This window comes from Amblyomma americanum, chromosome 2 (genome assembly GCF_052857255.1).
Source record: "Amblyomma americanum isolate KBUSLIRL-KWMA chromosome 2, ASM5285725v1, whole genome shotgun sequence".
NCBI lineage: Eukaryota > Metazoa > Arthropoda > Arachnida > Ixodida > Ixodidae > Amblyomma > Amblyomma americanum.
This window is the reverse complement of record NC_135498.1, coordinates 26,589,674-26,616,567: the sequence shown is the minus strand read 5'-3', so window position 1 is coordinate 26,616,567 and position 26,894 is coordinate 26,589,674. Positions and strand designations below refer to the sequence as shown.

The 26,894-nt window shown below is 44.5% G+C and overlaps 2 protein-coding genes across 3 annotated transcripts in view; both read left to right on the top strand.

Moving 5' to 3' along the window:
• anne (polyamine-transporting ATPase anne boleyn) overlaps positions 1-13,045 on the top strand; it is a 138,300-nt gene extending 125,255 nt beyond the window's left edge. For both annotated transcript variants that reach the window (XM_077653591.1, XM_077653590.1), the window contains exons 23-28: positions 1,814-1,983; positions 3,225-3,375; positions 4,403-4,560; positions 6,006-6,094; positions 6,923-7,009; positions 8,541-13,045. In XM_077653591.1, coding sequence (XP_077509717.1) covers positions 1,814-1,983; positions 3,225-3,375; positions 4,403-4,560; positions 6,006-6,094; positions 6,923-7,009; positions 8,541-8,867 — 982 coding nt within the window. In that variant the 3' untranslated portion in view covers positions 8,868-13,045. The remainder of the gene's footprint in view (positions 1-1,813; positions 1,984-3,224; positions 3,376-4,402; positions 4,561-6,005; positions 6,095-6,922; positions 7,010-8,540) is intronic.
• A 4,837-nt stretch (positions 13,046-17,882) lies between these two features.
• The window catches only part of LOC144120832 (uncharacterized), a 63,257-nt gene continuing 54,245 nt past the window's right edge, over positions 17,883-26,894 (top strand). Inside the window, exon 1 of the mRNA XM_077653588.1 lies at positions 17,883-18,012. The gene's annotated coding sequence lies outside the window, so the exon portion shown is untranslated. The remainder of the gene's footprint in view (positions 18,013-26,894) is intronic.

Here is a 26,894-nt window from a genome sequence, read left to right as displayed (position 1 = left end):
TCAGTACATTCTGTACGAAGTCACCAGCTAGCCCGCCTCTGAGTGAGCTGTGTTCGTCTTCGTTTTCTATCTGTCCCTGGCTTTTATGTCTGGTCCTACTTTGCTTATTGAAGATTGTGATTTGCATATATAGTCAAGGTTGTCATGCTCACTGGAATCCCCCAAATGCTTTAATTTTCTTAATTTCAAAGTGAACATTGGGGTCTTCAATTGCACGCGTTCTGTGGCCCTGATCTGTCCAGCTGATGCTAGGGAGGCTTGCAGTAGATTACTCAGTGTAGATTCCTGTGGCACAGCAGCCCGTGGACACAGCTTTAAGGTGCACTGAAGAGGAATCTGAGCTCATCTTTTTACCGCGTAACTCGATCTACACGATCCGAGCATTCTTAGAAACTTCGAATTATTGTCCTGTGCGGCCGATTTTACTAATTTAAATCAAATTAAACGTCCTAGCTCCCACATTTTTTTTTTTTTAACTCAACGCTGAAGGAAGGAGGAGTCGACCAACGCTTGGAGTGCCTTTCAGCAAGTCCCGTGGCAGCTTTCCGCTCTGCCATTGGCGGGGTGATTCGTAAATCAATGAGTCCCCGTGCATATTTACTTCTGTGGGCCTAATTTGTAGCTATGTTGTCTGCAACTGAAACTATTTATTCGCAGAAACCTGAAAAACAAAATGAAAGCGAAGCCACCACGGGACTGTGTGAAAGGCAGTCCATGCATTGGTTGACTCCTCCTACCTTCAGTGTTGAGTTCAAAAAAATGAGAGAGCCGGGACGTTTAATCCGATTTAGTAAATTAGGGAAATCGGCCACACAGGACAATAATTTGAGATTCCGAAGAATGATCGAAATGTGTAGATCGAGTTCCTTCGTGGTAAAAAGACTAGTTCTGATTCCTTTTTAGTGCACCTTTAATGGCAGAAAGTGTTTGATGCAAGTGCGTTGTGCAACTGGCATACAGAGAGTAAAACCAGCACCTCTGGCAAGATGATTGCGGTAGTGCCTACATGACTGTACTAATTGCAGCATCACTTTCAGGACATGAAGCAACCTCCCCCCTTTTTTTTTGCGGTAGCAAAAAAAGCTTGTAGTACGAGCTTTCACTAGCAGATGACAGGGGCTGCGTAGTAACCATTCAGTCTAGATGTTTTTGCAGTGACAGATAGGCCTGTAAATCACAAAACTGAGAAAACTGTCATGTTGATGCATTCACTTTTTCATTCCACACTGAAGTTAGCACTGGGTATAAGAGCTTCAGATAATAGAACCGCATTTTTGAAAAAGACTGGTTGCACCAGTAGTATTGCACTCTTATTAATGTAAAATCACTTAGTTCAAAGTTTATTCGAACTCCTCTCGGTATTACCAGTATATAAAAGGCTCGAATTAATTTGAATTTTTCACAATTTGAACAGGTCTATTGCTTCTATTGTCTGCAGTCAACTTTGTGTATTGTTTTTTGTTGTGTTTATCGGCCTGTAATCAGTGAGCATGTGCATAATGTTTGAGGAAGCTAGTGTCATGAAAATGTTTACTTTTCAAAATTTTTTAATATGCCCATTCACAATTGGAATCCACAGTGGGTTTCTGGTTGTCAGTACAACGGAAACATTGATAAATTTGTGCATTTCTGTGCCTTTCTCTTTTATTATGCACAAAAGGCAGGTGAACATGCTTCTATTCCTGTTGTCAAGTGTAGTGCGTGTGTGCTGTATTGTAGAAGACCAAAAGCGACCCAGAGAGTCGACCTGCCTTCTTCAGCTTGAGTGTTGTGTCCTCACCAGAGCCGTGTCCCTCTCACTGTGCTCTTGCAGGGAAGGGCGTGCAGCACTGGTGACGTCCTTTGGCATCCTCAAGTACATGGCGTGCTACAGCATGACTCAGTTTGTCTCGGTGCTCATACTCTTCTCGCTCTACTCTAACCTCACCGACCTCGAGTTCCTGTACATTGACCTCTTCCTCATCACCCTGTTCGCCGCCCTGTGTGAGTGGAGCATTCGGGGGCCATTATTTCATTCATAATAATAATAGTAATAATTGGTTTTTGGGGAAAGGAAATGGCGCAGTATCTGTCTCATATATCTTTGGACACCTGAACCGCGCCGTAAGGGAAGGAATAAAGGAGGGAGTGAAAGAAGAAAGGAAGAATAGGTGCCGTAGTGGAGGGCTCCGGAATAATTTCGACCACCTGGGGATCTTTAACGTGCACTGACATCGCACAGCACACGGGCGCCTTAGCGTTTTTCCTCCATAAAAACGCAGCCGCCGCGGTCGGGTTCGAACCCGGGAACTCCGGATCAGTAGTCGAGCGCCCTAACCACTGAGCCACCGCGGCGGGGCTTTCACTCTTTCACTGATATGGAAACTGTTCTTCTGATTTGAAGTGGGAAGGGCTTGGAACATGCATCAGTAGCTTTGCCACTGAGTGCTGTGACCTCAGATGCTGTTTGCATTGCATTGTGGGGCAGTCATGGCATCAAGGTGTAACTTTACATTTTCTGTTACCTGTGATATGTTGTCAGAGTGTACACTGGGGTAATGGCGTAATTCAACTATGTTCTCTTTTTACATTCACTATAAATATCTATAACCTTGTTACGGCATATATTGATAATGTTGTAGAGGGTTTTGGGAGCGGATTTGAATGAAACTTGAGCAGATTGCACAATGCTCAAAAAAACCTGTCTGTCCCCTGGACTGTTGTAGTTGTACTAAAGATAGCTTCTGAGTGGTAGCATGGAATCAACGGCCTGTGTGGTATGAGTTTAATGTGGCCAAGCGACAGCAAAATGCAGCTGGTTGAGTTTCATTAGGAATACAGTAATGATGTCAGGTATGTATGTAATGCATTTGAGGAAGCAACGTCAGAGTTCATGTTGGACAAGCATTAAACAGTATAACAGAGCTATGACAGTAGTTATAGACATCAGTTAGAAAGGTGATGTAATGAGACGTATAAGCATGATCACTAAGTGGCTTGTGTATCATACACATATTTTTCTTCATAAATGCTGCCACTTAGCTGTAAGACGGTGGAAAAGCATTCACAACTTGGCAAGATGGGAAAATGCTGCTAAAAATGGCATTTTGTTTCCTACCAATAGTCAAGTAAGGTAGTATGTTTGAGTTGACATAAGTGCAACAGTGTGATGGTTAGAGCTGGTTGGACAGGAATGTGCTAAACTGATGGGCAGTGCTAATGGTGATGACATGCCTCCTTTGCAGTTGGCCGCACGGAACCAAGTCCTACGCTGGACAAACGGCCGCCCCCATCAAGCTTGATGGGGGTCACGCCACTGACGTCCATCCTTAGTCAGGTCACACTAGTCATTCTTGCGCAGACGTTTGGCATCCTGGCACTCTGGAAGCAGCACTGGTAGGCACACCTGTTTTTTTTTTTTTGTTCTTTTGAGTGGTAGCATCTGCTCAACTTGCTCTGCGGGTTTGTGTGGCACACGGTGCAGTGAGACACCTCACCATGTACACCAGAATGTGAGGTCTTATCGCACACTGGCTCATCTGGCACATTATCTCTATCAGTTAGAATACAGTAGAATATCGATGGTATACTCCTGGTTGATGTGAATTTCGGGATGATACGAATTCGTAAAGTGCCCTGGCCAGAGTGAATTGTGTGCACTGGGCAGAAACTCGGACATTGCAAACAACTCCCGCCCCACTGCGAATACGAATGCATGAGCCGCAACCGCACCCTCGGGCACCAAGTACCTGCTGCCTGTACACTGCCAGTGCCTCTATTGTCAGTCGCGCGCTGCGCACCGCGATCAATGAGCGGCGGAACACAGCTGTAAGTAAACCCCGTCAACCGAAGAACAGGTCTAAATTCTGCATACGATTTTTGTTCGTTCTGGATGATACGAATATTTTTCGAGACCCCGTGAGATTTGTATGATTGAGATTCTACTATAATTAGGTTGCTGATATTTATTTCAGCTTTTTTTTAGCACTACTGTCGACTCTTGGTAATATAAACTCAAAGGAGAACGAATGTTTCTTCATAATTGGGACCCAGAAAAGAACAAAATTTGTTCCCAATTCAAACTAAAAGTAGAACAATTTATTTGAAATAATGTGAGTTGAAAGCAACAATAGTACGCTGCATTGGATGACACCAAGGGCTCTTAGGACTGCATGGCAGTAAGAGTAGCCAGCTTCTTTCAGTCAGCAACTGGAACAATTGCTAGTTCATATACTAAGAAAACACACAAGAATCTAAACAAATGGCTGTGGTAATTAATTGCTCTGGAAATGATGCTATGTTGTGTCTGCTTTCATTAGATCAGTAATTGACCAGTTTACAGGAAATATTGTTTTATTTGCAACATGGTATGTTCTTTTTAAGTGAGGAAGGTCAATATCTCAACTCTGTTTCATTCTCGCAGGTACCGTCCGCATGTACAATTTGACGGGAGTGGCGACGAAGAAGAGTTGAAGTGCCACGACAACTTCGTAGTGTTTGCAGTGTCTGTCTTCCAGTACATCACTCTGGCAGTGGTGTTCTCCCGAGGATACCCATATCGCAAGACAATCCTTTCCAATTGTGAGTGTAGTGACTGGCATTTTGTGCAAGCCTGTCAGTGATGCATGTTCTAAACAAGTGTGATTACCCTATTTTATTGTTCTAAAATATGTCACCGCCTTCTTCTGGAGGGCCACGCTGAAGTAGCAAAGGGCATTCAATTGGTTGTGAGCACGGCCACAAGGCTGGAAAATCAAGCAGCATGCGACCATCCTGTGACCACAATGATGGCACAACCTCCGCGACTCACAAGTGCAAATTTGTGAATCGTGGAGGTTGCACGAACCATCCTGTGGCCATAATGATAGCACAACCTCCGAGACCCACAAGTGTGAATTTGCGAGTCGCGGAGGTTGCGCGACTATTTAGGCAGAAAAGCAAAAGGCTCCAGGACAAGGTACATTGGCTGATTTTCCAGTCTTCCGACCCAAACTGCCAAACCAATGAGCTTGCTTCAAGCATGGTTTCAGTGTTCTCTGGAAGTGTTTTTGGTGTGGTAATTGCTGCAGACGGGCATCTTTAAATCGCTACATCGTGGCACAACGTGTAGGCTGACTGCTGTCGCTGCAACTAATTGCATGGAACGTGACGCAGAGGACACTGCAAAACCAAGACAAATATCGGCAGAAGCTTCAATTCGTTCGTTTCTCGCATTTCATGGTTTCGTGCACGTTCGCCTTGTTTCAGATTCAGATTGCTAGAGACGCTGCAACGTGTCTTATTCACTGTAGCTCATTGCTGATTGTATCATACATCGGTCAACAACAAAAAACACAGCAGGCTACTGAAGTCTTCACTATTAGCAGCACCAGCGGCAGCCGGGTACATATCTGAGGTCATGCAGCTGGTTGCTGCTGCTAGCATGGAGAGAGTGTGCTGTGCGACATCGTTGTACGTTAAAGAACCCCAGGTGGTCGAAATTTCCAAAGCCCCTCACTACGGCGTCTCTCATAGCCTGAGTCGCTTTGGGACGTTAAACCCCCCCACAAACCAGAAAGCATGGAGTGAGAGCCTCCCCTTTACCTTTTACCCGGCCTCTGACTTCACCATTGACCTCGCACGCCCTTTTAATCCTCTCTGCATCTCCTCCAAAGAGGTGGCGCAGCCTTGCCGGAATGTTGCTTGGCTCGCCATGTGCTCAGGCCACCCAGGCGAGTAGTTGGAATTATCGGTGACGCAACCCATTCACGTTCATATTAATAGGCTATGTTTTGCATATACTCTAACAAAGCGTGGACATACCAAGCCATACAGCTCAAATTATTCATAAATTCGAGTTAATGAAGCTCAAATTAACGAGCTTTCACTGTAATCGGGTAAAATCTGGTTTTATCCGGAAATAAAGGGCCCTGTAGTATACAGGTGCTACATTTTCATGTACTGTAACTGACTTGCTGTGGAATATAAAGTGATGTACATTGAAGACTTTCTTTGTTTCTTCCTTTTCCCCTTGCTGTCTTGCTTAGACATGTTCATGACATCATTGGTGGTGATGACGGCTTTTACAATGTACCTGGTGCTACAGCCCGCAGAAGTCCTCGTCCACGCTTTCGAAGTAAGTAGCGCTGTAGCCCACTGCATATAAATGTGGACCTCCCCTTTGTTCTCCGTGTATTTCTTGCCCTTTTTTTTTTTGCCCTGATGTTCATCCAAAAGCATTTTTTAGTAATTTGAAATTTTAGCTTTGTTCCTAACCATGATTAGGAGCAATTGTCGCAGCTGATGATTGCGTGAGTGTTGTAATGGGTACAGGGGTAATGGTGTTTGTTTTGTGTATGAATGTGTCCAGTGTATGCACATGTGTGTTGATCATGTAGTTACAGAAAATGGTGGTGCCTAGTCGCACACTGCACTCAGATAGCCAAGCCTTGACATGTGTTTTAGTGTCTTCAATTGCATGATGAGCGTAGTTTTCTTTCCCAGAAAACTTAAAATTTGGGTGATGCATTCGTTAGAGGTGGTAATATATTGTAAAATTTATGTGTCAATGACAAAAATGGCAGACACATTCATTATGCAGGCAAGGGCAGTATCTTGTGCTTTAGAACACTGCACACGTTTTGGTGTTGTCAGGCTGCCGTCATTTCATCATGCCGTTGAAGAGTCATGTTTTAATTTCATTACTGCTTATTAACAGATTCACCATAGATGACTGTGTAGGTATTATTATACAAAAGAGAAAGCAATAAAAGGTTGAATGGTCTGACTGCTTTAAATTCCTTCTCATCACTTACAGCATCTCAGCCAGATTTATACATTGTTTTTCGTTACTGCAGAACTGCTTGCCACTTGAGCTGATTGTGTCCGCTGATGTCAATAAGTAATTCTGGTCCACAGTAGACACTGTGCATCACAAAATGCTCTTGTTCCTTGCCTTTTGCAGTTCGACATAAATGACGTAGATGTGCGGTTCCGAGCGCTGTGCATTGTCATTGCCCTGGGCCACTTTGTCGTCGCTTATGTCCTGGAGGTGAGCAGCCCATCTGAGCACAGACCCGCTGCATTCTGGCTCATTAGTTCACATCGGCAAGCACTGATGCTTTCCTTGCATGCTCGTCTTGTTTACAGAAGTTGAGATTGAAGATTACTTTGTGTGTTTATTACTTTACTTTATATGTTTACTTTATTTTGTCGTATTATTGAAACAACACATTCGTCAAACGCTTTAAAGGGGCACCAATGACAACGTCATTCGGTTTCTATTCTTATGGTAATTGAATCAACTGCTTGGTCTTTTGTGGCTATGTTGTCGTTTGTTGAGCAAGAAAAGATCAATTCGTTTCTGAGAAAATTGGATTACAAAATGGAACACATTTTTTTCCCACCACTTGGTTTAAATGCTTGACATCACAACTTGAAACGACTCCGTGACAGCCATTCGTAAGTGATTGGTGGTGTAGCCTACCTAGCCTCAGAGATCCGCATTAATAAAATTGGTCTTGGCATCGTTGTTGCAGTTTGCTAATGCAAAAACGTTTGGTGGCAGAGATACCTGCATTTCATGTTTAGTGTTTTGTAGCATATAGAAGCTTTGTTGAAAAGCTGTCTTTAGGGAAAGCAGCGTCTCTCTATCATTAGAAAATGGTAAATCTGTCAGTACAGGCCAGCTTCAGTTTGTCTGCAGTGTTTCTTTAAGAGACAAGTTAGACTGATCAAAGCGAACCCACTTACAATCGGGAAGATTCTTCTAGAAAGAGGTTCTTAAGTTTCTAGTTGTCCATATTCAAGAAACTGATGCATAATGAAGAAGTAGACAACATATAGCAAAGTATAATAACTGCAAAATTTTTTGGAGTTGGTGACTGTGCACATTGTGCACGGGTGCATTGCACGACAACAGGCTTTGTTCAAGTGCTACATTGCCAGGGAATTTCAGTGTCAGCTTAGGTATGCAGATATGCTCAATGTGTTTTTTTAGACAAGGTGGTGGCCATCAAGATTCAAATTCAGGCTTTCAGTACAGTTTACAGCATTCTAACTGTGCTGGAGCACTATTTCTCAGTCTACCTTGTTCGTCACTGTCATGCAGGTCAGTATGGTCTCTAATGGCTGCTCCATGCCTCAAAATTTCCATGCCTCTCACTTAAACATACACGAATGGAGTTATAAGAGTGGGGTATATCATCCATCTTCGTTTGTCTGCAGATGTACAGCCCTCCAGTTTTTCAGCAATATCATGGCAGCGTTGACCAGACAGCTGCTCAGTATCCCACGGAGGACCACTGTGTCGAAATTGACTCTAGCAGACAAGCAGTGGGAGTTGCATCAGGCCGTAAAAACAGCTGAGCAGAGGATGCTGCAACTTTTTTTTTTATGCTTTATGCATAAATGCTTTATGTGGACATGCTCATAACCTTGTCTGTTTCGCCACCGTACTCCTTCATGGGACAGTGAACAACCGTCTGGTCAATGCTGCCATGATATTACTGAAGCATGGAAGAGCTGTACTTGGTTCACATAGCAGTAGTATCTCAAGCACAATACTCGCGTTTCTTTCGCAGAACTACTTTGTGCAGGGCTTCGTGTTCAAGCAGCTCCAGCTGCGGTTCTTCAGTGGCACAGCTCCTTACAAGGAGCTTCAGGAAGAACTCAAGGACCAGTCCCCATGGACGCCACTGTCGCGGGAGTCCTCCATCACAAGTGGTAGTGGGCCTCGCCGCTCACGCGACTGCGGTCTCCAACCAAGTGCCTTACGGCTCGCATCGCCTCAGGAAGACACCAGCGTTGACAGTGCAATCGTCATCGACGCGGCTGGAAATGAGGGCATTACAGACAGGCCGGACGGTGACTGCGGCACCACAGCGCCACCCTGCGTCACGCACATGTGACGAACTGCCCCCAGTACTTCTCGCTTGTTCCGCTCCTTGTCTGGGCGATTAAGGACGCTGGCCTTTATCATTCATCATCGAATGTTCTCAATGATTGCAGCATAGCGATGGTAAGCTTGGATACCTATCTGGTGTGGGCTGTGGCAAGAACCTCCATCAGTCATCGGCCAAGGCTTTGCTTGTGGCCATGTATTCTTAGGAATGTCAAGCCTTAAAGCAGAGAGGTGTGACGGTTAAAGAGAAATTCAGTCACAGGCACTTTGTTCATGGCTCGGTTTCTTTTTCTTGAAAGTAATGTCTGCCTGTGGTGATGTAGTTTGTGCCACGAAGCTCGGCAATGGGAGGAATAAAACATAGCAGTGCAGAACTGACTTGAAAGAATCTCTGATGGTGCAAACAGTTTATTTTGTGCACTCTATCTTGAATTTAGGTCCTGTTGCTTGTCATTGAGCTTTTGTTCAAGATGGCAGTTATTTTCTGGCATTCTGGTGAACTTTTTTAAGCTACTCCGGCACGAAGTTCTTTTAGTGTGTGGCCTGACACAATTTTCTTTTTTAATGAGTTTTTGCAGTCAGTTTAAATATGCACACTTGATAAGATTGTGAGCGACCTGAAAGCAGTGGAATTTTGTTTTAAGTATTTTATGCAGAATTGGCTTGAGTGTGTGGTCGTACCCTACTACAAGGTGCACAGTAAGTGTTGCCAATTCTCTTTAGCTGGCCTTCAAGACACATTTGTCTGTACTCTCACCAAAAATCAAGGCTAACACATCACAAGCAGTTAACGTAGAAGCATGTATGAGTTGCTGCATAGCCCCGTGTAAAGGTTGTACCTTAGTATTTTGTGTAATGCTTTCTTTAACAAAAAGTATGTTTACTTTATTTAGAACATTATTCTACATTTTTGTAGACTGCTTCAGAAAGAAAAAAGTTGTCATCCTGTAAATCTTGGAGGCAAACATAGTGCAATCTTTGCATGGGTTTATACATTATAAGAGCTGCTGATTTTAAGTCTAGCATGTGATTTATATACAGCTGCCCCACTTGCATGTTCTCTGCGATCAATGCACCTCTTAACTCGATGTCCACAAAACTACAATGCCACCAACTGCTTGTTGCTTGTGATACTACTATGCCAGCTTTGCAAACTGCATGGCCACAGACAACTTCCAGTGCCCTAGTCACTGCCTTCGATTTTCTTATTCTGTCTGACCACCAGATTAGTGCGACGTTTAAATTCAGAACCGACACTGCAGGTGCTGCAGGGGAAGTCTGTTCGGCTCCAACTTTGAATATGTAGGTTTTTACAGCTGTCAGACTCCTCGCCACTGTTGCTGCACCTTTCCTGCCTGGCTTTGAGTGTCATGCAGTGCAGCCACTTGACAAAAGCCTTCAGCAGAGGTAATGATGCGGCAGATTCGTCTTCCATGGATGCTACGCGAGTGCATCGAAATAATGTTGCCACTTACTATCCGCTTTCTCAGAAGTGGTTGCTGCCTCTACGACATTCCCTCGTTAATTCTGCTTCGTAAAGCTAATTTACCTGTGCATTTCACTCCTGTCGTTGCACCTCAACACAAAAAAAAAGTCATTTTGGGATGCGTTCTGTTTCTAGTGCTTTTCTTTCTCCTCATTCTTTTGCACCCTCTAAACAGTGCTGAGCATGGGAGAGTACTCTTCTGCGTGCAGTCAAGAGTTGCTTCTAGTCTGCATGTCATTTTGCTAACGAGGTTTCGATAGGCTACAGTAGCTCGAGGGGAAAAGTTCATATCACATTTTTGTCATCGGGATTTTCCTTGCAACAGAATTGAGTCTCATTGACAACAAGCAATGATGCTTTAGGAAGTGGTTTATAGAAAGCTGTGCCCAACAATTCTTGTTTTACCAGCATGAGCCACGAAAGTTGTCATTTTGTATGCACTGTTCTAAAATACGTGAATGAGCAGCGTCATGAGACATGTCTAGAAATCAGCCTATTAGATGGCAAAGTAATTTATGCAAATCAATTTTACAAGTAAACTGTTTCTCCTTCTTTTAACTGCATAGGCCTTATTGTGCATGCAGCGTACATGTACTGGCAAGTTTTTTTGTAGCCATACGTGTAGTTGACGAATTTACGTCGTGTCTGTTTTGCAAGACTAGAAGCATGCGTGAGGATTTGTCTTCGAGCCTGTTTTTGACTATTTATTGCAGCTCTACAGCTGCATGATTAACACCCTCGTGATTTTTTTACCTCAGTTGGGCAATGTAATTACGTTCGTACTTAGAGGCTGACGCGTGCTAGTCCCCGCTGCGCTTTGAACTGTTCAGCCATGCATTGTGGAAGAGACTGTGAAGTTCATGAAATGTGTTGTTTGTGTGATAGGGATATGTTTAGACAGCATGTGCATACTAAAGTTCAGTTGCAGTGTGTTTCTGACAATCTGTAATAAGCTTGGTCTGTCTAATAGTGTGTACATTTGAGTTTGCCTTATTTGGTTTGTGTGTACGCATTTACTGATTGACTGTATATAGTTGATTGAAAATGCAAGGGCATATGGTGCAGTGGAGGCCTTCCTTGCTGGAAGAAACTCTACAGTGCGGACATGTGGCAAACTCTGCTTGTAGTTAAGATGCGGCAGGTCAGCGTTTGAAGCTGCTTTTGCATGTGATAATTATTGGCAGTAGCTTCTACGTAAAGAACCAACTGCCTTTCTGATCGAAGTTCAGCTGTTAGGTCTTTTTTTAAATATGTAAGAGGTGGAAATTTCCTAACGTGCTTGACTTCAGAGCTTTTGTTACATATTCCTTTATGTTGTTGAAAAGTTCTTGCTGTGTGCCAGGTCACTTTCAACTACCTATGCTAAACACAACGTATTCATAACAGGGGTTGGCTGCTCAGGCCATGCGCTTTAATGTGCCATTTGTGGACCATTCAACTGCTGCCAGCATAATGTTGCTTACTTTCTTATTTTGCTTCACGAAGCCGCGTCTACACACTGCGTCAACACGAAACCTCCGCGTAATTTCCGTCCAAATCTCATTAGGCTGGCGCACCTCTGGCTAGGCTTTTTGCACCTGTTAGTGCTATTTGAACGGAACCTCAAGCACACTTGACCTTGTACTTCATCACTTGTCGTCCAGGCAAAGCAGGCGAATCTTACCAGTGAAACATTTTCCGACATAGCATTCAATGTTTCCTAATGGCACGCTCTGCTCTGCCTTCAACCTCTTCACACATGCAAACATTATATACGTACACTAAGCCTACAAACCATGCGCTGCTGGTAACAGAAATTGCAGCACATTTTTGGTGTAGAATTGCCATATCTTAGTAATATTTTTTTTTCTTATTAAGTTGTTCTGATTAGACTGCTGCCCCGATTGCCCTGTTAACCTCCAAAACTTGCCAGTAATGGATTACACATCACCACTTCATAGTGCGCCACGCAAGTGAAACACACTATTTCTGACTGCCATAGTAAAGTTTCCTGCTGGGTAAACACGCTTGCTATGCTGCTACCTCTACCACACAGACCTGAAGCTTTAAAATTTTCCATGTACAGAATGGACTGAGTACAGTCCTTTGGTGGCTATATATTCGTTTTTTTTTTTTTTTAACAGATAGCTCAGCTTACCAAACTTTAAGCAAAGTGTTTATGCTTTGCACAAAGTTTAACTGCAACTCTGGAGACCAGCGATCAACTGCAGTTGTAATCTCCTTTGGCATAGTTATTACATTCGCGTGAATATGTGGTCTTCCAATGTGAGCATTGCCTTGCCAGAAAATGTGTGAATGGACGCAGGTGTGCTTTCTGCAGAAGGCCTGCGACTTAGATTTTCTGTCACCTGACCATTGATATCTTTGACTTTGCTGTGCAATGTCTGCAAAATATCTTGTTTCAACAATGTCAAAGTGAACTGTGTGATTTCAAAACAAACTGAGAATTCTGCAGGTCTCAGACATACTGCAGTAAGCTGCTTTGTAACCTTTCTTTTAAATGCAGACATTTGTAAGTCACTTTGTACCTCTTACAGTTGTAATAGCTAAGCGTGTTCTAGCACTGAGGGCATTTTTCAAGCAAACGGTGGTCAAAAGAAAGTGAGAAAAGTGTTAGGTGTCAAGAGGAAATACAGAATGCGACATATCTGCCACGAAATTTGTTTTTATTTGGAGAAATAAATAAATTATCAAGCTTGTGTTTCAGTTCAATAACTTGAATCTGCTGACTGTATAGCACGTGCGTGATGTGGCTTTCACTTCGTCTTTTGAGCGCATGTGGTGTTTCAGGATCTGTTCTTGGAAGCAAGAAAGCTTTGTGGTTATAACCAAGCTTCTTTTTCTTTTTGTGTCAAGTTACATTATGCAAAATGTTTTTTGTTTACCACCACTTAAATTGAAAGCTGCGTTAAGTTTGCACTGCATCCAGCTATGCTAAGGGAAGGTAAAGTTGCCTGAATTGACAGCTGCATCATGTTAGCACTGCATCCAGCTAGATTAAAGGAAGGTAAGGTTGCCTGCAAAAGCAACCTTTCTTATTTCATCTCTCAATTTAGCATTGAACATGGGTTATCTTCGTGGTCTAAAAAAATGCCTTGTTTAAATATTGCAAACAATATTAGCATCTCTGAAAATGGTGGCATGGCAAATGGAAGCAGAAAGCTGACTACTGGAGCCCAGACTTTGGCATGCACAGTCCATAATGTCAACCTTTCAACCCTCTCTCGCACCTTGTGGAAACAAGGATACCCCAGTCTAGTTAATTGTGTATTTCTAGCACCCTTCGTTTTGGGGTAAAACCTTAATTTACGCGATTCTTTCACCCCAAATAGGTTTTTTAAAATGTTAAATCCTATGTCTACCCAAAAATGCGCCTTCTAGAGAACGCAAGTTTTGTAGTGCACAAAGTTGAAGATGCTGTGCAAAAATCGGGATATGTTTTGCTTATTCGTGAGGGGTGTTTTCATTAAAGGTGCTGTAAAGAGGAATCTGAACTCATCTTTTTACCGCGGGAGCTCGATCTGCACGTCCCCCCGAGCATTCTTAGAAATTTCAAATTATTGTCCATGCGGCCAATTTCCCCAATTTAAATCGCATTAAACATCCCGGCTCCTGCCTTTTTTTTTTCAACTCAACACTGAAGGTAGGAGGAGTCAACCAATGCATGGACTGCCTTTCACACAGTCCAGTGGCGGCTTCGCTTCCATTTTCATTTTGTTTTTTAGGTTTCTGTGAATAAATAGTTTCAGTCGCAGACAACGTAGCCGCCAATTAGGCCCACGGAAATAACAATACGCATGGACTTTGATTTACATATCACTCCGCTGATGGCAGAGCGGCAAGCCGTCACGCGACTGGCTGAAAGGCACTCCACGCGTTGGTTGACTCCTCCTACCTTCAGCATTGAGTTAAAAAGAAAAGGCGGGAGCCGGGACGTTTAATGCGATTTAAATTAAGGGAATCAGTTGCACAGGACAGTAATTGGAAGTTTCTAAATGCTCAGAGCATGTAGATCAATTTACTGCAGTAAAGACTAGTTCAGATTCCTGTTCAGTGCACCTTTAACTAATGATTTTAAACCTCTATTAATGCTTGTTATTCATGATGAAACTTAAATATACGTTTAAAAAGCGTTGCATAACATGCCAGAACTGGGTCAGTGATAAGATGTATCAATGGCATCGCTGTATCAAGTGCTAGTCATGCTAAAGCTGCCCTGCTCCAAGGCACTTGCACATTTAAAATGGCAGCTGAGATGCTGAATGATTGTTCTCGCAGTGTACTAAGGCAGGGCTGCATAGGAGATCGATGATGTACTCAATAAAGTAATTGTGATAGACGAGCAAAAAAATCTGCCTTGATAAACCATTTTTCAGTGCAAACTACCATTTCCATGTTCTTGAAATCTCTAGAAAACACGTTTCATGTCCAGCACAAATGAGGGTGCATGCATAGTATATTTTTTTTCCTGAAAAATATTCGAAAAAACCTGAATTATGGAACTTTTTGCTGAACGATCTGGTTTTTACCCGAAGTTTGCACAAAAGTATTGCACAATTTTTATTCCCCGAATTCTCCAAGAAGAACTCACGAAAACAAAGGGCCCTGTGCACATCCCATGGACATCCAGAGTGTGCTTCCATTCAGAACATCTCTCGGAGATCTCAACTTGTTCAGATTGCATCATAGGGGTGCACCATAGGCCATCAAGATCTATTCATTCCAGGTACGTTGTTTATATGATGAGCAGATACTCCAAGCAACAATAGAACATGCAAATGTGACCTTGATAAAGATTTAGATATGCATTTTGAGCCTGTGCTCCTGGAGAACTATTGATCAGCAACATTGTCTATATGACTTTTGTGCCTATTTATTCCATATGCGATGCATTTTTGCATGTTCAATGTTCTAGCTGTTCAACTGCATGCCTTTAATGGTGGTCATCCTACAATTGTAGTTCGTGCTGTTGTCCGTTTTCCAGTTGCAAAATTATGTGCAGATTCTTGCTTGAATGACAGGGAGTATCTGTGGAGGGCTTTTTGGCGCTGCCGTTGAGCTAGTCCAGCAGCCCAACCACTGTAGAGTGGTCGCCTAAACCCGCTGCCTACGCCTGCAGTGACTGCATTGCCCTAATTCTGCCTAAAATAATATTGGCTCTTGTGTAGGCCCAGTTTGTTACATGCAGAGCAATGCAGTTACTTATCACTGGACAATTGCGCACTGTCTTTTGGTGTCCCAGATATTGCCATATTTCTGGATATTGCCATATTCAGTGCACAGTTACAGACCCCAGGTGGTCGAAATTATACCTCCACTACGGCACATTTTTTACGCGACAGCGTATACAGCTGGTTCGGTTGAAAAGCCGTCGGCGTCGTATTAGTATGTAGTAGCTGTAGTTGTCAGCACCATGCGTTGGAAATATTCCTTCCCCTGAACTAATCAGGCACGCAAGTTGTACATACCTCTCATTGTGTCTCGTTGTGTAAATAGTTAAATTGTGTATGTTATATACCTCTCCATCCTCTCTTCCTGTCACCAGCTCACCTCTTTCATTTCTCCATTCTGCCTGCTGTCCTTTATTTCCGCTGCCCCAGCTCAGGTGCTTCAGTATCAATGGCAGATGCCAGGGCTAGCAAAAATCTTACCCTTCCTTTTCATTATTATAATAAACCATTACTTACCCCGCGGTTCAGGTGTCCACAGGTGTAATTTTCTTTCCTTAAAACCAATTTTCATTTCATTTTCCCTCCTTTACGGCGCAGTTCGGGTGTCCACCAAGATTTGTGAGACACGGCATTTCCTTTCCTTAAAACCAATTTTCATCATTTTCGTTCCCTTGAGGCGCGGTTCGGGTGTCCACCGAGATATGTGAGACAGGCATCATTTCCTTTCCTTAATTGTTTAACGGGCAAGACGTCGCGCCGGACGGGCGATGGTGTTCCTTGGACTACCTGGCAAGCTGCAACACGCTGTCGCATCCCACTCCTAAAGCCGAAGCTTAAGCGTTCACCATTTTTTTCTTTTTCTCCCTCCTTTATCCTTTCTCTTACGGCGCGGCTCGGGTGTCCACCGAAATATGCGAGACAGTTATACATCATTTCCTTTCCTCAAAAACCAATTTTCTTTTCAGTCATGGGCCCGCCGCGGTGGTTCATTGGTTAGTGCGCTCGGCTAGTGATAGCAGCTGGAACGCCGTCAAGCTGCACCGATAGAGCGCAGCTTTTTCTCCAGGCACCTATTTTCGCTCCTCAGTACTCAGTGGCAAAAAAAAAAAAACGACTACGCCTATTATCCGGAGTTCCCGGGTGTCCAATGATATATGAGACAGATACTGCGGCATTTCCTCTCCACAAAAACAATTATTATTGTTATTGTTAACCTGACCGCGGCGGCTGCGTTTTTATGGAGGCAAAACGCTAAGGCGCCCGTGTGCTGTGCGATGTCAGTGCACGTTAAAGATCCCCAGGTGGTCGAAATTATTCCGGAGCCCTCCACTACGGCACCTCTTTCTTCCTTTCTTCTTTCGCTCCCTCCTTTATCCCTTCCCTTACGGCGCGGTTGGGGAGACAGATACTGCGCAATTTCCTTCCCCAAAAACAAATTATTATTATTACTTTTCAATCATGGCGGACATCAATCAATCGTCACGCAAGTGTTGAATCACAATCCAGCCGATGTGGCGCGGGAAACAAATGCATTTAATTTCAGAACAATGCGATATCTAACTTCGAGCAGCCCTTCAATTCGACTGCGTCGGAAAAATGAAATGCTAAAAACTGCCTTCACATCAATTGCTTTTAATGAAGTATTGCGAATTTGCACGGCGACGTCGCTGTTGGAGATTTTTAAAATTTCCGATGTGTCTCCCTGGCGCTGCTAGCGCTGATCGTAACGAAAACTAAGCGATTTACATGAAAGAATTCCTTTCACTATCCTTTGTCGATGTTGCATATTACTCAGTGCGCACTCTCCAATTAAATGCACACGTCATCACGTGCGACGCAAACGTGAATCAAAATGAGAAGGGGCGCAGATAGCTGCTTTGCGCAATCTCGCGTCTACGATTGTCGGCAACTGGCGCTGCGTTTCGCTTCTTAACGACTAAATTTCCATTGCTTAGCACGGCCAGCTTCGCAAGCAACGTGTTGAAAATGGCTCGAAGCGACGCTAGCGCAACAGCTGCAGGAGCGGCAAGGAAGTGCTGAAACAGCGAGCAAGTGACCGCAGCGGCGTCGACGGGCGCGAAATTGCGGTTTCAGAGGTTTCAGTTTCGATGCGCGAGCCACCGTTTGATGCGGCGAGTGCGTCGCCACCAGCGCGCGCGGGCGGGAAATAAAGCGCGAGGAATTGGCCGAGACTTCGCGGCGCGAGAGCGGGTCACATCACTTCACGGGCGACGACAATTAGGTGGCGACCGCAGGCGACCCCCGATTAACACCGATTAAGACCACAGGGTTGAGTGGGCTCCTCGCGGCGATCGTTATCGCTTTCGTAGGGCGTGACGTCGCCGTGACGTGTGTAGTTGTCACTCCGTTTTTCAACATGGCGGAGGTGTTGGAAGTAAATAGGAATGGATTGGCCTCCTCTTTGTAGCCGAATCATCGATTCGGCGACGAAGGCATGACCCCGCATCGAGGAAGTAACTTTTCGCAATACAAAGGTAAATGTCTCTCTTACGTATCGACAGCGAAAAGTCTGTCCGTCCGCGTTAGCCGTACTGACTAATTGACCGTATCCCGCAAGCGTTGTTCGCTAGGCCTAACATATTTTAAGGTGCATTGCGTTTTCATATTTACGTGAAATACTGATGCACCAGCGCATCGGTGATGTGCATTTAGCCCGACCGTGCCCGAAGCGTGCACGGTGTTCTGCGATCGCAGCGCGCGAATAGCTCCGCACAAGCCGGCGCAGTTTCACGCGAACGTGATAGCAGTAGCAGCAATGGCTGGAAGTAATTAACGACAAGCTCGTAAAAACTCGCGTCCAGGCGAAAAACTTGCGCTCATATGCATTCGATACCGTGAACATTTGAGAGGCGTTGCCCGGTTTTCAACTGGGGTAAGTGTGTTGTTTGTTTTTATTGGTGTTTACGCCGCTGTGCACCCGCGCATTGCTTGCACGCTAGCGTCACGTCGAACCTTGCTGCGCACGGGCTAGGCTCGATCATTTCGGAATTCTCTGGTGAAACACGAGAGCTGGCCAGATCGTCTCACGCACGGAACGAGGACCGTCGCACGTACGATGGGCGTTAGTGGCACGTTTCTTGCATGAAGCCGTGCGCCGGCTAAAGATCATTAGGCTGTGCTTCGACGTTCCAATGTGGGCGACCTCGGGCCTTGAGGCGATCGGTAATGCCTCTCGGGAACAGTTTTATGGCGCTACAAAATACCGCGCGGAGAAAAAGCAGCATCTTTCGCACCTTCTTGCCAACTTGGCACGCGCGTGCGGTCGATGTTTTTATTGGCACGATTAGTATCTGCGTCCCGATTCGCCTGCGTGTTGTAATGCTGCAACGAATCGAAGTGGGCTTGTGAGGAGGGTACGGCTGGCGATTAAAACTCTGCGGGAGGTGAGAGATTCGCCAGTGTCGCTTCCTTCAGTTAGGCTGTGTCTGCTCGATGGGAGAGCTTCGACTTCGCTGTGAGCGCAAGTTTGCCCACTGATTGCGGTGTCAAAAGTAAAGTGAATTTCTTGGTCGAGCTGCGAGAGAATGGGATGAGGAATGGGGTCTTAGTCGACCAGTAGCAAACGTTGTGGCGAGCCTTGACCTTTATTTTGCGGGCCGACGGGCGAGCATGCAGCGTGCCAGTTTACTGGACGTTGAAGGAAGTTGCGCCGAATGTGCACGGAGAAGGGTGGTGGCACAAGAAAACGAGGAATAAAAGACCGCCTTCGTGCTTTCACGTCGGCGAATACGACGGAGAGCAGTGGTAATCGAGTGACGAGCTGCTGGCATGCGTTTCCGCCTCGGCGTCGACTAGTACGGGTTCAGCGTAGCGCCATTATTTTTATATTATTGATATTATTCCGCTGCCAGCACGTGGCGAGCGTTTTATGCGATCGTCGGTCGCTGCCACAATTACGCGATTAGTTTAAAAATTGCAAATCCCCCCCTTTTTTTTTCACGTTTGCATACGACGCCAAGCGCGCGCGCGCGCGCGAGAAATCCTAGCAGACGGTGTCGCAACAACCGCTGCTTATCGGCGCTGAGCCGGCGTCGAAACGGTTGGTTGTTTGTTCTGAAACGCGCTGACTTCGTGAAGAAAAAACGACGAGGCGCTAAAAGGGGAGCCGCAGCAACGCTTGCGTCGCCGACGTTGCCGATCGCGTTGAAGCGAGACGTTTCTCGCCACCTCCCCACCCTCTGGCCCTCCTTTTCTCCCCCGCACTTTTTTTTTTTCTGGTTTGCTTCTTGCGTGGTCGTGTTCCGGATGTGTTTGACCGGCGACGGTGTCTGCTACCGCGGCATTTCATGACCCAGAGCGTTCTTTTGCCACCTTTATTTCTTTCATACAAAAAAGGCAGTCTTCCTGCTACTACTACTACGTGAAAGGAATGCCTGCTCCTTCCGAGTCGTTCCTTTTTTTTTTTTCGTTTATGGTTGTATTTATTATCAGACGCTTGCTTCCCCGCAGCGCTTCTTCAAAAGGCGGCAGAGATGCGGTGGAGAGCTGGAAGGGACGATTGGGGGGGGGGGGGGGGGGGGGAGCCAAAAATAACAAAAAGAACAGTAACGCTCCGCGAAATGGCCTTTTGTATTCACCTCGACTTGTCGGCCGAAGCTGGAGAGCTGCAGCACGCGCAGCTGTGTGTTCTTGCCCATTGTTATTGGCGCGCGCTCGGCTCTCTCGCGGACACGGCGTTTTTTTGTGTGCGCGTGCGCTGTTTGTTTTTCCGCCCCTCCTCGTCTTTTTTTGCGCGGGGGCCCGTCGCAATCCTTATCTCTTGGGCCGCCGCGGCCGCCCTTGTACGAGGGAGACAGGGCGGCAACGCCTCCGCATGTGGGGCGGGCCCCCCAAGCGACCTCTCGTGAACTGCGATGTTTTACAAATTTCTCCTGGCATCTTGTACCGTGCCTCAGTGGCATGAAGGATGCTAAAGGGGTGGAGGCGGAAAATTTTTGTTGCGTGGTCTTTGCAGGGATCTACATAGGAGACAATAAGCATGGATAAAAATGTAGAATTTGTCAGCACCTGGTAAACAGGATTTAATCGAATGATGACTCTGACAGCACCCGTGAGGTTGAGATTACTTTAGTCATACGAAAACTGAAATCCATGCACTGCTTTGTCATCCTAATTTGCTCCAACTCTTGCTCTAGCCTGCCCCAGGGGCTGGAATGACAGGAAGTGCGCAAAAAAAATAATATACTGCAGTTTTTTTGTGCATGCATGATTCCCTTTCATGTGACGTCATTGCTGCTGTTTAGTAGTTCAAGCCAAAGCAATGGATGAAGAAATTAATCTGCAAAAATTACTTACCAAGTGTAGCCCGATTCCATGTGGTGTCCATCTCTACTTAAGTCCTGTGCACCATTCCAAGGGAAAATGAACACGTATCCAAAAAATTTGTTGTCTGCCCGTTTAAACAGGCGTTGTAACATTTTTTGGGGCAGTGCTGGTGAGGCCTTGTCACCCAGATGCAAGTGCAAAGACAACTGCAGACATTGGTAGACACAAATAGCAGTTATTTAATGAAAAAATTCCAAATGAAACCAAGCTAAACGTTGCACCACTCTGGGCTCTCGTAAGGGTTCCCACAACCTACTTCACTGTCCCAGTGGTGTGATTTTGCAGTCTGTTGGAACAGGCTATATATACACACAGCGGAAGGTTGCAAGCTGTGGTTGCATGGTCCACTGCAACTCATTTATATGTGGACCGGTGGCATTGTTTTCATGGTTAGCACAACCATGGGGGTGGCTGTCCGCGAAGCTTCGTCACATTCATAGCATTTTGTTGTTTTGCCCGAGTTGGAGCGTACGACTCTGCTACTCCATGCGCATTATTTCTTTTAAAACATCAGGGGATATGCACAGAGTGATGAAGGCTGCACATGGCCGCACTTATCCTCCGCACGACGATAAAATGGCGTGTAGCAGCTGGTGTGAACGTGCAGGTGTGCAGCTAATCGGCACCGCGTTGCATCGAAGCTGTCATTGCTTGTAAATGGCAGTTGATATACAGATGCATACTCGGTAGCTTGCAGATGCTCTCTACAAGACCCCAGAATATGTATAAATACGTACGACAAGTTTCTGGAGTAGAATGATAAATAGTGCCCTTATCAGAGTTTTTTTTTTTTTAATTCGTAATCATTAGAGGGGGATATGGCACAGAGAAAATGAGGCCCCGGGTGAAGCCCTGCCCACTGTGGCAAGTGGCAGTCCAAATGATGATTGGTTGCGAAGTGCGTGTCTCTGTACTATACTTGTCCTGGCTGTCCGCAAAGTGTATGTGCTGCTGTCCAAAAGCAAGCTCCTTTCTTGTATCACCCTTTAGTTTCCAAGTTATCATTTTCAAGCAGTACTTTGGTTTGGGCTAGTTTATTCATAGCTGTAGTTGATGTCAGGACGGCACGAAAGAAATAAGGACAAGAGAGGTGCCTGTCCTGTTTTGTTCTTGTGCCTCTCTTGTCCTTGTTCCTTTTGCGCCGTCCTGACATCATCTACAGTTATCATCTTCCCCAATTGTGAATAATTATTTTTCTTTCATCCTTTTCACTCAAAGATCAAAATTTTATGTCCTTCTCTGACATTGAATTTTTTAGATTGGATATGAGGCTTTTCGCTTTATGTCAGGTGGGCCTTGCGGTTTTCTTCATAAGTGTCCTAGCCTAGTGGGCAGGAACCTTTATGGCTTGCCTGCTGTTTCTGTGCGTCCCATGGAAATTGTCCACAATTCAAGTCAATGCTTAGTCGTTTCCACCACAGCAGCATCACCAACTGCCCCTTTGAGATCCACTGCTCTGTATATATATATTTAATGACGCGCATGTGCATGCCACCAACTTGTAGTGCCTGCTCTCTTTTCAGCTACAATGCTTGTGCGTAAGTGCTGTCTTTGGGTGTTGACAGTGCACTACTATACTGAGCTAAACTTTAACAAGCTGGGTTCCCCTAGCTGTTAAAAATACTGAAGAGGTTCACCTGGCACTCTGATATTGGGGTTGGAATTCTTGCTCAAACGCTCACATACTTCTTAGCCGTGGGCCAAGCAGTATTGTAATTTTAAAAGCACGCAGGTTTTCTGTGTCAAGAAATACAAATACTTGTCAGTTAACCATTACGCTTTGTAAGACTAAGAACAAACCATGCTATCTGTTGCAAAGTTCCGTAAAATTTCTTCTGTAGGGTTTGTTTGGGTGTGTTTATTTAAATTTCACAGGGATCATCAACTGTTGCTCTCATGATTTACTGAATCTCTGCTGCAGCTAGAATGAAACATATGGCTAGGGATGCAGTCTGTTATGCTGTTTAATTGAGCATTCTCAGCTTGTAACTTTAAGTTCTTGTCACAGGTAGCATATGCAATGTCTTGCCACATGGCACAGCAAAACAAATTTCACTCACTGGCCATTTCAGTGGGGAAAGGCTGGAGAGTGGATTTATGTTTCAAACCCCTTGCAGGTTTCCTGCTCACGTCTAGCCAGACATGAGGCTGTACTCAGTTTTGGTACTTTGCTGAAAGATTGCAGCATGGTGGTGATCTTTCCTAGCAGAGGTCCTGGGAAAAGGGTTGAAGTAACATAACCAAGTACAGCAGTAGGAATGTTCAGCCCAAGACTGCAGTCGTACCAAATTCTGTCCGGATAATTACAGTGGTAAAAGAAACAAAGAGAAAAGGATTGTTCCCTGAAAGCTCCATGTGCAAGCAGTTGAACACATTCATGTGCCAGTATTCACTGTGCCACTAGAGTAGCATGCATAGCTTACGTGTTGTAAGCTGCGATTGGAGAGAAGTCCAATTTTTTTAAGCCAATAAATGCAGAATTATTGTGCAAGCTATGAAGAAAGGTGCACAGGAGTAGGGGCTTGCATGCCTTTTAAAGATGGGGGCAAATGAAAGTGACATTTTGTAACTAATGCAACAAAAGAAGCATAAGGCGTGTGAGTTAGGTGCAAACGAATCGTACACAAGTATTAAAAAACAAAGCCAATAAATGCAGAATTATTGTGCAAGCTATAAAGAAAGGTGCACAGGAGTAGGGGCTTGCATGCCCTTTAAAGATGGGGGCAAATGAAAGTGACATTACGTAACTGTAATGCAACAAAAGCATAAGGCGCGTGAGTTAAGTGCAAACGAATCGTACACAAGTATTAAAAAACAACACACACAGAACAGAGATTGTGTGGCTGTAGACCAGTCACATTTTTCAGTAGTTCGCATATTTTTTACGTGGTGTCTGAGGAGTGTCCTCTTTTTTTTTTCATGCAAAACTGGTGCATCGTTAAAACTATATTCTCTTCACCAAGGCTGTTTTTCTGAGCATACATCTGCTTAGAGGTTCAAAGCAAAGCTCTGCCACATACATTTTTATGTAAGCCCCAGTTTCCCTCCTCTCTCCACTCCTGGTAGTCAGTCTTGCAGTGTACTGGTTGAAGTAACAAAACAAGGCGTGGCTAAGACTAATGGGATCACTGCTTCCTTTTGGTTTGATGTTGCATTGTCAGGTGTACTAACATGGATCAAATAGTGGAACTTTCACCTGCAAGTACCTTTTTAAACAGTGAAACATATGCTTATTTGAAAACGAAGGATGTTTTTGCATATGGTTCATTGGTCAGGGTGGTCAGGGCAGTGCTTGTATTGATGTTCAGCACTCCATCAGCACTTCTGAGGCAACTTGGTTCTGAAAAAATTGGTCTAGTACAAATTCAGTGTGTGCACGAAATCCCTTCACTGCAGTGTTGCGTTGCATCAGACCCTGTGTCACGCGAGAGCCAGAATGTAGCTGAACACGATTGTCTGAGCATATGGCTCCAGGTATAAGAGAACATTGCCAGCTACAAGTGTGCCTCAAGTATCTAGTAAACACTGGCAGTTGAGCTCTTTGAGTGGCACTTGTTTCAAATGTCAAGCACGGAGCATAACTCAGGCATGATGATAAGGTAGCTGTTCAGAGTAGGTTGAAGGGTACATTTAGCATCCCTTCTGGCAATGTGGTACTATTATGGGAAGATAAAAATTTCTGGTATCAGCTGTCAGAGCCATATAGATAAAGCGCGTTCCTCGGAACAGAAATGCCTTGTTTTTCTATTGACATCTATTAACTTTTTTTTTCCTTTGTTTAAAATTCCACCAGTTCTGCTTAATGTTCATCTGTGGTTTGTTGTTGCGTTGTCAGGTGTACCAACATGGATCAAATAGTGGAACTTTCACCTGCAAAGTACCTTTTTAAGCAGTGAAGCATATGCTTATTTGAAAACGAAGGATGCTTTTGCATATGCCACTGTGAAGTTTCATTTTGAATCTTTTGTTAAAGAAAATGCGCACTGCTGGACAAGTCACACAGGTGCACGTTAGTTTAAGCCGCCATTACATTGTGAAAGTAATGTTTTGTTCTGCTTGTTGGTGTTGCTTGGAATGGAAAAGCACACAAAAGAAAGTCTGGTTTGAATTCACACATTGTACAGGCCTGTCCATTAGCAGCTCATTGTTATATTCTTGAGCAGCAAAAGTATGTAAGCTATTTCAAAAGACAGCTTTTTCTTGTAGATATTATTTTGCTGGGACAAATAGAGGGTGCTTCCTGAGAGTGAGTCACAAAGGTGTAAAATTCGTAATGAATATACGTATAAGATAACAGTAACCGTGCATTTTATGTATTTTATTTTGGGGTACATGCATCCGCCTTATAGTGGTCTGCTAGTGGTATGCACCCAAGTTACTGACCACGCTGATGCGCCTTAGAGTCACTGGGTACTTAGTACTAGCTGTTACTGCAAAGTGAATGTGTTGCTAACATTCAGTCCTTGAACAAAAATGGGACGTCATAAAGCAAAGCGATGGATAAACTGCAGTGAAGCCTGACGGGCGAAATTAAAAGCACCAGTGACAGCAGTTGGTCAGGGGAACAGTAATTCAGCACAAAAAAGAAGCTAAGCAAACAGCCTCATCGTATATATATATCATTTTTCATGCAGCGAGAGAGCTCTTATCAGGCTGTTCACATAAGCAGGTGCTTGCAGTGGGTTGGCGAGCCGGCAACTGGGACAAAAGCACCTTTCTTGCTTGTCCTGTTGGGAACTGTCCCAAGCATGTGCGCATGATATATGATGCCAAGGGGTTCAGTTTTGCAAACAGTGATTGATTAAAAGGCAAGCCCTGCCCTGGCTTATCACTTTCTTAGAGTATTTGTCACACTATGACGTGTCATTGTGAGAGCCACATGTGAAAAGGCATATAGAGAGGAGAGTTGGTTGTATGCATCTTTGCATGTGCTCAAACTTGAGCTTTTGCACACGCTGTCGCGATGAAAGGAAATGTGAACAGTGGAGCGTGTAGGGTGCAGAGCTGTTCACATTTTTTATCACTTTTGAACATTCAGACCTTTATTACAGTATTTTGTTTCCTTCTTTTTCTTAAACCTGCTGCTTTGTTTTCTTTTTGCATTGAAAATTTGGTAGAAATTTTTATTTCCTTGAAATGCTTTCTCAAATTGCATCTTTATGGCAATTTTTGCGTCAAAAAATGAGATAAAACAGAGAGAACTCATTCTGTTGATGGGCAAAAAATACCTCATTTTCACAAACCCGCACTGAAGGTTGTTCGGATTAAGGAAGGGTTTATCATCTTGTTTTTTTTTTTTCATTATTTCTTGCAGCTGTTCGCATATATTACCATTTCCATTGCATCTCCAGGCCTTTACATTTGCATTGCAGCTACCACTTGTAGTGCACTACAATGTCAGAGCAGCATTTTGCCAATTTTGGGTTGTGCTTGATACAATAACCCTGCAAAGATTTCAGGTGCATGCTTGTGCAATTAGCTCTTGTAAAATACATTTGGAGGCAGTGTTTGGGGTAAAAATTGAGTTCAACCTGACTTTTCTGAAATATTCGGGAGCTGCAAAAAGTTGAAAATATTGGGGTTTTCCAGGAAACAAAGGGTCCTGCATATGTGATGCACATAGCTCACTGGACTTACTCTTTTTTTTTTTTTTGCAAAAAGCAGAAAACATTCCAGCTGCAATAATCGCATTGTGGAGGGGTGCATTCTTATGCTTATTTTATTATTGTTGCCCACATTTGGGAGCTGTCGTCGCATATTTTGATGGCAGCAACCCAGCTTCACTGAAGCACTGAAGTTGGACGCGTGATGAAAGGCCACTTAAGGCACACATCAGTGTCTGCCTCTGTGCCACACATCGTCGGGGTGAATCGGCCATTGTCTTGTGATGCACTTGTGACGTGCGTCAGTGCTAGTATCTGTGCTGCTGGCGGTTGTTGTCGCATTGTGATGCTGTGTGCCCATCATTCAAGAGGCACCGGAGAATTGTGGCGGGAGGAAGGGGAGGGAGTATGCACCGTGCAGTGCCTAT